The sequence below is a fragment of the Raphanus sativus genome, chromosome 5 (genome assembly GCF_000801105.2).
Source record: "Raphanus sativus cultivar WK10039 chromosome 5, ASM80110v3, whole genome shotgun sequence".
NCBI lineage: Eukaryota > Viridiplantae > Streptophyta > Magnoliopsida > Brassicales > Brassicaceae > Raphanus > Raphanus sativus.
In genome coordinates, this window is record NC_079515.1 from 14,622,438 (window position 1) to 14,632,630 (window position 10,193).

Here is a 10,193-nt window from a genome sequence, read left to right on the forward strand (position 1 = left end):
TTTGTCAAAAAAAATATACCCGTCCTTTAAAAAGGTGGATCAAAATCTAGTAATTTTTTTTTGTCATCTATCTATTAGATTGATGCACTTTTAAACATTTGATACAACCAGCAAGTACAGGCAACAACCAACGCCTGTTAACTCCTAATATCAGCCTAAAAAACCCACTCTATACCCCTTTACAACGAGACCCAATGATCCCAAAGTAACCAAAAAATACATCCAATATAGAGCCAAAAACTTCCAATCTTCAAGTCTGAAAGGCCAACTAGGCAGAGGGAATCCTTTCCTCATTCTCAAGCGTATCAAAATCTAGTAATAGATTATAACAAAAAAACAAAAAAAAAACGATTATAACCGTGTCCTAATGCCGACGTGCAAGATACTAAGCAAAAACGTGTAAGCGGATTACACGTGCCTGCTTATATTTCTATACTTGTTTACAATTAAAAAATAAACGAAAAACCCGCTACAACAGTCAAAAGCAAGGGTGGCAAAATAAATAAAATCTAAAATAGAGACAAAGCTAACGTTTGATAGTGTAAGAGAAAGAGAAAAAAGGAGGAGGAGGAGAAGGAGGAGGAGGAAGGTGATGATGAAGCTATGGAAACGAGCTTCCGGTGCTCTCAAAGACCGGAAAAGCTTGTTCTCCATCAGCTTCTCCCGGACAACCTCCTTCCGTAACCCTGACCTTGACTCCGCCATCATCCACGCAACCTCTCACGACGACTCCTCTGTCGATTACCACAATGCTCACCGCGTCTACAAATGGATCCGCTCCTCTCCAGCAAACCTCAAGCCTCTTGTCCACTCGCTTTCCTCACGTGTCAACCGGACAAGAAGCTGGATAGTTGCCTTGAAAGCCCTAATGCTCGTCCACGGTGTCCTTTGCTGCAAAGTCCCCTCCCTTCACGAGATTCGTCGTCTCCCTTTCGACCTCTCGGACTTCTCCGACGGCCATTCACGTCCCAGCAAGACTTGGGGCTTCAACGCTTTGATACGAGCTTACTTCTCGTTTCTTGACCAGTACTCTTTCTTTTTATCCGACCAAATCCGTTCTCGGAATAGAAAACCTCAGGTAGATTCTGTTAACCAAGAGCTCGAAAGCATCGAGAAGCTTCAGTCTCTTCTCCATACGCTTCTACAGATACGTCCAATGGCTGACAACATGAAGAAGACGCTTATCCTTGAAGCCATGGACTGTGTAGTGATTGAGATCTTCGACATTTATGGTAGGATCTGCAGCGGTATAGCGAAGCTTCTCATTAAAATAAGTCCAGCTGCTGGAAAAGCGGAAGCTATGATGGCTCTCAAGATTTTAAAGAAGGCTACATCTCAAGGAGAAGACCTAGCTCTCTACTTTGAGTTCTGCAAAGAGTTTGGGGTCTCAAACGCGCATGAAGTCCCAAAGTTTATCAGGATCCCGCAAGAAAACATTGAAGCAATGGAGAAAGCCATAAAAGGAGTGAAAGAGAAAGAGGAGGATCATGAGGGGGAAGTAGTGGAAGAAAAGAATATCATATTAGCTGAAAGACCAAAGTTTCAGACTATCATAACCGATCAATGGGAGGTTTTTGAAGACGAATATTGTTTCATATGTAAGGATATTAAAGAAACTGATCAACCTAGAAACTATAACGTGGATCCCAGTCTGTTGCCTCTTATAGCTATCGATGAGCCAGTTTGCTTGACTCACACGTTACCTGATCTGATTACCTTCTAATTGCAACTTGATCAGGTTCTTCTTTTCTTTTACTTGTTTCTCTTCTCTACTTTTCTTCCGTCTTGTTGAATATGCGGATGATAATAAATGTTAGATATTACTTCAATATTTCCAAAAAAGAGTTTAGCAACAAAAAGGTTCTTAAGATGGAGCTTATGCAGACTTGATCGTTTGTGACAGTCTTAAAGCCGATCATTTTAATGTAGTGTACCAAAGTCATAATAAATTCCCAACATCTAAAATTATTTTGTCGGAACGTGAAAGACATAGCAGACTTAAGCAAGTATGCTCTGTTGTAGTCATAAACTCATAGTACACGTTTAAATAATGTGTTTTAAGTTATAGTAGACTTTTGACAAAAAAAAAAGTTATAGTAGACTTGCTTTAAATACAGTAGAATGGATCAAGAAGAAAAAATTGTAATGACCAAGCAATAACAAAATTGACATTTTTGTAATGATTAGGATTAAGATGGTTTAGTAAGAACAGGGAGACAATTTGATATTCTACAAACACTAAAGAAACAAAACTTTGACATAAAACACCCGAAGTGCAAACCCAAAACCACAGAAAGCAAGCATAAAAAGTTAATAAAATCTTGTTTTTGTTTTAAGAGGGTTTCAACGTCTGAGCGATCCAAACTTTCTCGGTAAAGGTCAAAGTCATCAGGGCTCCCCATCTGCAGACTAAGTTGAATTTGAAAGCAGCCAACTTGATGTTGGAACTCGTTTTTAATGAAGTGGTGTGGACCATATTCCGATAAGTTTTTCGATTGAGACATTTGTTGAAAAAACTGGAATTTGGTACGATGTAATCATCACCGCGAACACTATGAATTAGTGTATTCGTTGTTAAAATCGGAATTGTTTTGAATGAGAAATAGAAGTCTAAAATGAGTAACATGAAAAACTTACAAAGCTATATATATAGTTAAATATAAAATGTAACAAATATTTCACTTTGGATATTTGGATTTGAATTTAGACTTAATAGGTTAATTCAACTTTATGTTAATTTATTTATTTTATATCTTATTCATAAAATATTTTGATATTTGATTAAATATAAAATATAAATCCAATTATAGTATATTGTTGGTTTGATTGAGTCAAAGCCACATTATGACTATAATCTCTAAGTCTCTAACTAACGTACTCGAATCGAATTCAAGGGAATCAATTTTCCTCTATTTCTATTAAACATTGTGTACGCTAGTGTCTCCATAACGTGTTTATCCTTTTGAAGTTATAAAAGGAGCACTTGTGCTAACTTGTTGTGAGTGAGAGATACGAACACATTGATACGAGCAACAACACAATTCTATTGAATAGTTATGTTTCAATTTATTTTTATTTTTAAGTTTGAATGTACAACACAAAATTAAGTTCAATAGATTCTGTTTTTTTTTTGTGATGGTAAACAGAGACAATGCTGCATTTGTATCTTGAAAATCTAAACACTAGTAAACCGTCACACTACAAAGCATTTAAAGATTTAAAGAAATAGATTAACCATCTCGACTCTCTGAAATTCTTATTTATTTGCTTGTTTTTGCATTGTGGTTTTTAATTTTAATTTTTATTATTTTTTATAAATATTAGTTGTGTTATTGGACTAAAATAAGGTTCATACACTTGATTCCCAACAAAAGCTGTAATCAAAATATGCAAACACGTATGAGCAAATTTTATGAAAACGAACAAAAGGAAATGGTTTTTAAAATACAAATTCACAATCACCAAAATGCGGGAAGGTTCCGGTGAAAGAGGCTTTCCCTCTTCACAAACTTCAAAGTCGGATAGTAACTCTACCGTACCTACATAATCAATCAGCAAAAGATATCGACTTTCTATGGATCAAGATTTCTATCAAATTTCGTGTATAAGAGATATAGGGAGAGGGGGAAGATTACAAACCTTTGTTAAGTCGAAGAGGCATACCCAGCTTCTTTAGAAACGGTTCCATCTCATGTGTGAACTGTTTTGGAGGTCTTCTTTCAGTTCAACCTGAACGATCAATTTGTACCAAAACAGTGTTGTTCAGTTCTTGAAATAACCAAACGATGCAGTGTCTCATCACAGTCAAGTTTGTTTGTTTATCTAGAGAAAGCTGGAACTAGTTCCAATCACAAACCGTTTTTACTTGTAAAGCAGAAAAACCGAATTGAAATAAATGATATGAATAAAAGCATTGTTAAGAAAATAGACGATTCAAAGGACGAATAGAAAAATGAAACCAGAACAAACATGGAATCGAGATACAATCTTTTTCCTTAACTATAAATATTCGCTCCCTAATGAGACGAGACGGTACCAATATCGAGTCCTAGAATACAACTATGGCAGACGATCCATGTTTCACTCGTGAATGTCCTAACGAACTATAAACTCTTCGAAACACTCTCAAGAACTTACGTTGGGAGATTTGCTGGTTTTAATGTGCGAAAACTTATCGAAATGAGAAGATAGACTAATTGTATTTAAAGAGGTAAACGAGGAGAAACTTCCTGTAACTATGCACAACATGCGCTCGTTAGTGGGGATTTGGCAAAGATCTCGAAAACTTAAGTAACAAACTTATTTCCCAAGACTCGCTCACTCTCTCTTATCGTCTTTTCTTTTAGATATTTTGAAGAGACGATAAAATGCGTGACATTTTTAAATTTGTTAAACAAACTACTTTTCGTTTTAAAACGAAATGCATGTTTTTTTTTGAAAAAAAAACGTTGGGATTAAATGGTACCAAAAAGAACATCTTGTAATGGCCCTGGGGCCACATTCTCCCAAGCCCAAGCCAGGCTCAAGCACACTCCAAGAGTTTATTAACCATAAAAAATATTGAGTAATACTTCGATTTAGAAGCTATGGAATCATTAAAAGAATATGCTTATCCTTCTCACATTCTTTAGCAATTTTATCATCTTAGAAGCTGGGATTAGAGTACTCTATCTCCCTTTAAACCTATGTCTTGGGATTTCCAGTCATGATAGGTAGGGTTTCAATCAAGCATCCTCATTCATTATAGGCTTTAAACCCATTTCTTTTAGCTTTTTGAGAAAAATATCTCGTGGCAAATCTTTAGTAAACCTACATATCATGACTGTAGATTCCAAGACGTAGGTTCAAAAGGAGATAAAGTAGTCTAATCCCAGCTCCTCAGATGATAAAAAGGCGCTAACGAATGTGAGAAGGATAAGCATATTCTTTTAATGATTCCATAGCTTCTAAACCAAAGTATTACTCAATATTTTTTATGGTCAAAAGACCAAGCCATCGCTTGCGCCTAATTATCCTAAGATCAGGTTTCTAGTTAGCTTCTCTATAACACAAGAATAAGCACAATCCTATGATGAATATTTCTAGCAACTGTTGGGGTTAAAACCGGTCACGACGGAATCAACCCCTAAAAGTCCTCGAAACTATATCTCGAGACGGGAAATCTTGTATGAACTTGAAAAAGAAGTTAGACAAAGTTAGGAGATTCAAATCTCTTGATACGCCCTAAATTAGAAGGATCACTCTAAGGTTGGTGGATTGGATAAACCTTGCACCGAATGCTAGAAAGCACAAACGAACAAGGAACGTGGATCGAATGGTGACACAAGAGGTGCAGAAAGTACCTTGATACTACCGAACTCCTAAGCCCGAAGATATGAATCCCTCAACAACTTAGAAGCTACGATGTACGATTAAGAACAAAGGATTCAAAAAGAATTAAAAGAAAGGTTTTTGATTAAAAATGTTGAATGATTTGAAACAATACAAAGCAAGCCTTTATATAATAGGCTGTGGGTTAGACCAAAAGTCTAAACTTATTCTAGGAAATACAAATAGCATAAATATGGTGGACTTGACCAAAGACTAAAGACCAAAGACCAAGACTATTGACCGAATTTGGGAACTTGTGAACTCTTCGGCTGGTCGTGTTCTTTTGCATGGTTGACGGTTTCTGAATGGCCGCCAGATAGGTATATTATTCGACCATGACTTGTATTTTCTTGTTGGGTCCTTCTTGGACAAATCTAAACACGGATTTCTTATTGAGCATAGGGCCTCCACGTTTTGCATCAAGCCCATTAGTTTCTCTCGGTCTAGAACTTCATGGATAAGGCCCATAAAGCCAAGCTATGATCAATTGCTTAGCTGGTTCATACCTTAAGCTCCTCGTTGGGACATAGCTGTTAATCTGGGTCACATCATCCCCTCCTCCTTTAAAAGGCCAACTATGTTTTGGAGTCTAGATAGCATATTTACAGATTCATGAGTGATTGGAGAGAAGATGGTGATTTTGGAGCATTTTAGAGATTTCATCCGAGATGACCATATCGACCAGCGTTTGAGGTTGACACAAGGAGATTCATATCGACCAATGCAAACCCTGTGACATCAATTGATGGTAAACGCGCATAAGCCCAATTTGGTCACAGCCGACTTGAAGCCTAAGATTCCAACTAATTACCAAACTACCCCTGACGAGTTTGAACCTAATAGAGAGCTTTTCTTGTATTCTTATTTTACGGCTAGGGATTTTCTAAGATTTTTAGTATTGGAGAGAAGATCCAAATAGATTTATGATTGGAACTCCATTATCTATTCTTTCTATCTATTCTATTCTATGCAATTCTATTTAACTTTTATGATGTTTTGCTTAGCTATTTCTGAGTAAACAACTTGTTAGGTTTAGAGTTCAAATAGGTTTTGAGGGATTAGCTGATATATGGTGTTTTTGACTATCTTGTATATATGTTTTACAATTATTTTTCAAGTCTTTATCGAGTCTTTCTAGTCATTTTCGAGTCATTACAGGTCTGGAGTTGCATTGGATGAGAGATAGACCAGTTGGAGCAAAAGAGGCAGAAAAGAGTGAAATCTAGTGATTTTCACAAAGAGCAGTCTGATGACTGTTCCTGATCGAGTGGAGCGACCGAGTGCATGCTCATGTGGCAGAGATTTTTAAGGAAACCAAGTTATCTCGGGATTTGCTCTAATCTCCCTATTTTTCTCCGAGCCACCTGGGACATCCATATATCTTCTTTTTCCTTTCTTATATTATTTGAATACGTTATTTTACACAGAGAAACAAACTCTAGAGCTTTTTACTTTTGGATTTGCTAGTTTGTAAAGGGAGAAGGATATCTCTGTTGCCATAGAGAAGAACCCCCTGAACCCTCTTTTTATCTCTTTTATGAACATGCAGTATTATTCAGAATCGATCTCTGTGTTTTCTCTTATTATGACTGAGTAGTAGATCTTGTTAGCCTAAGGTGTTAGGGTGCTAGATCCTGAGCTGGACATAGATAAGTATCCATCCATTGTCTTCATTCATTACTGTTCTTATTGCTTACATTAAACTGGCCACTTAATTTAGATCCTAGGTTTAACCTGTTCATCAAAAGTGTAATAGGTTACTAGACTTGTCATGAATGAGCATTACATATCTAACAGCGAAAATAGATATTAGGGTGTTTGTGAACATATCGGACCTGTTCTATACTGCTCACCATCAAATCTCAGACCGAACAACAATTTAGGCTCTGAGGCTGATCGGCGTAGAGAGCAGCACTGCGAAAATAGGTTGCTTCGAGTTGCTTGTTCCGAGCTCTAGACTGGTCCTTAATTGTACTTGAATAATTGTTTGGCTCGCATCCATTGTAACCCGTTTTAATCACTCTAGGCTACCTCGATTATCATCTTTGAAAAACTATTTTTATTAATTGTTCTTGCTTTTTAAGCTTCAATCAACCTTAACTCCCCCCCCCCCATATTGTCTTAACTTAATTTTGATCCCATAGAAATAAAGTGTAATCCTTGGTCCCTATGGATTCGATCCTAAAGTGCTACATCGACATACCATTCGATTGTGGTAGTGTGCACATTAGGTTAATAGGTGTGCGTATACACGTAATATCAATTTGGCACCGTTACCGGGGACCATCTTTTTGCTTTTATTTTTTGGTTATTTATTTAGTCTAAGACCTCTAACTTGCTCTTTTCTCTTTGTTGCAGCTAATGTTTCAGGTGCATGACTAGTTGCCATACTCGGATCAACGCACAAAGACATTTAGTTACACTCAGCACCCAGGAGCTCGCAAGGTTAGAAAGAGAGAACAGACAACAGCCAAGGCCGACCAACAACACCATGTGTGATCACTGCCATCAGGATGATCTTGCTGGAGCAATGCAACTGATGCAACAGCATATGCAGCAGACCATCCAAGCTCAGCAAGCAGCTGAACAACAATCTTCTCTACTCGCTGCGCAGCAACATGAACAGCCGAAGCAAGCTGTTCCGATCGGGCAGAGAAATCTTCCGCGTAACTTTCCTAGTTCGCGCTCTGCCATTGTTCCTCCACCCTGTACACGTCAGGACTTTGAGATCAAGCCTGCTTTGATTGCTCTGGTGCAGAGGAAAATGTTCCATTGACTCCCAACATAAATCCCAATGGAACACATTGAGAGTTTTGAACATGTATGCAGGTTTATTCGCTCAAATGGAGTGCCACCCGACTACATAAAGTGCATGCTATTTCCTTTCTCTCTTGATGGAAAGGCAGCACGATGGTTAAAGTCTCTCCCTCCTGGATCTCTTACTTCATGGGAGCAGGTGAGAACTGCGGCATTGAGGAATAAGATCACCTCCTTCATACAGCTCTCTGATGAGCCACTTTGCAATGCATGGGAGAGGTTCAATGACTACCGCAGAGAGTACCCTCACCACGGATTTGATGATGATTACCTTCTTGGTATTTTCTATGATGGAGTAGGCTTGGAATACCAAAGTGCTATGAACTCTGCGAGCAATAGAGACTTTATGACTCAGACCACTTATGGAGCGTTTGAACTGATTGAGAACATGGCTGCTAGTTCAGCCAACAAAGACCAGGAGAACGATCGCTCCAAGAAAGTGAACAGTGTCAATACCCCAAAAGATAGATGAGCTGACGGTCAAGATTGATCAGCTACTGAAAAAACCAAGGAAAATTCTTCATGATGGAGGGAACTAAGACTGGGCAGATTCAGAACGTTCAAGAAGTTGTTCTCGAGACTGAAAAGAAAGGGAATGATCAGAAAGAGGTTAGTGATATACCATGGATTTTACCTGTTTTTAACCATGATATACTAGTATTTTATTATATATTTAATATGTTTTCTAGCCTGTTAGGTATGTTTTCAGGTTCAGGAGCATTTTGTGAGAAAGTGATGTTTTGGAGCATTTTGGAGTGCAAGAGATGATACATCCGAGTTGACCATTCAAGACCAAGTCGGAAGTCAACATTGCGATTATAATCGATCGATACTCATCCTGAGTTGTCGATCGATGTAGCTGAGAAGATCCGCGTACTAGAAGATTATAATCGATCGATACACATCCAGCATTGTCGATCGATGTAGCTGGAAAGTTTGCTTTTCCATGTTCCATTGCTGGAGTAGAATTCAAGGAAGCTCTTTGTGACTCCGGGTCTTTAATATACCATGAATTTGACCCGATTTTAGTCATGGTATAAAAGAGTTTTAGGATAGATTTAATGCATTTTGGAGTCTAGATAGCATATTTACAGGTTCAGGAGAAATTAGAGGAAATATGGTGATTTTGGAGCACTTTGGAGATTTCACCCTAGATGACCATATCGACCACTCGAGGTCGACATGGAGAGAGACATATCGATCGATACACATTCTATGATATCAATCTATAGTAAACACGCTGAAGCCCAATTTGGTCACAGTCGATTTGAAGCCCAAGATTTCATCTATTTACCAAGATGCCCCTGACGAGTTTTAACCTAATTTTTTACTATTTATGTCTTACCTAAGTGTTTGGAGGCAGAGACGGTTTTTACATCACAGTTTTAGACTAGAGTTTTACACCAAAGTTGTGAGAGAGAGAGAGTTACTATTGAGAGTTTTCTTGAACAATATTATTATATTCATCTATCTATTCTATGCAGTTTTATTTAATTGTTATGATGTTTTTCTTAGCTATGTCTTAGTAAACACCTTTGTTAGATTTAGGATTCAAATAGGTTCTGAGGGATTAGCCCCAAATATGAATACTTGAGTATGTGATATTCATCTTAGAAAATTGTTGTTAATGCTTGTATATGAGTAGCTAACCTATACATGATGACAGTGGATATTATCCTTGGATCTATCTTCTCTGAGCTATGATTTTCTAGGAGCAAGTGACAGCATGGTCTAGCAAATATCTGGTGAAGTGTTATCAACCCGTGCTTAAAGTTTACTAAAGTTGCATCGATCGATTCTCCTATAGAGATATCAACCGATTGACGCAAGGCTATGTCGATCGATACGTTCGACAGAACATCGATCGATGCCTTCCTGATTATGACCTGCGCGTAAAGTGAATCATTGGATCTAGTAATATATAACTCAGAAAACGACAGTGGTATGGTTATTGTTACTGTTGGGTTCTTTATCATGCAAGCATCTCACATAAGCATTCATACTAT

At 37.7% G+C, this 10,193-nt stretch overlaps 1 protein-coding gene and 1 non-coding gene across 2 annotated transcripts; one reads left to right on the top strand and one right to left on the bottom strand.

The window, feature by feature from the left end:
- Window positions 1-551: 551 nt before the first annotated feature.
- On the top strand, window positions 552-1,968 carry LOC108860865 (putative clathrin assembly protein At1g25240). The gene has a single exon (XM_018634714.2). It carries the CDS (start codon window positions 593-595, stop codon window positions 1,721-1,723), a length of 1,131 nt encoding a protein of 376 aa, XP_018490216.1. The 5' UTR covers window positions 552-592; the 3' UTR covers window positions 1,724-1,968.
- Window positions 1,969-8,338: 6,370 nt separating this feature from the next.
- On the bottom strand, window positions 8,339-8,445 carry LOC130495319 (small nucleolar RNA R71). Its single transcript, XR_008934591.1, has one exon. It is a non-coding gene; the product is annotated as a small nucleolar RNA R71 (small nucleolar RNA).
- Window positions 8,446-10,193: the final 1,748 nt, after the last annotated feature.

Coding starts and splice junctions, on each gene's coding strand:
- LOC108860865 (XM_018634714.2), top strand. CDS start 593: ATGATGAAGCTATGGAAACGAGCTTCCGGTGCTCTCAAAGACCGGAAA.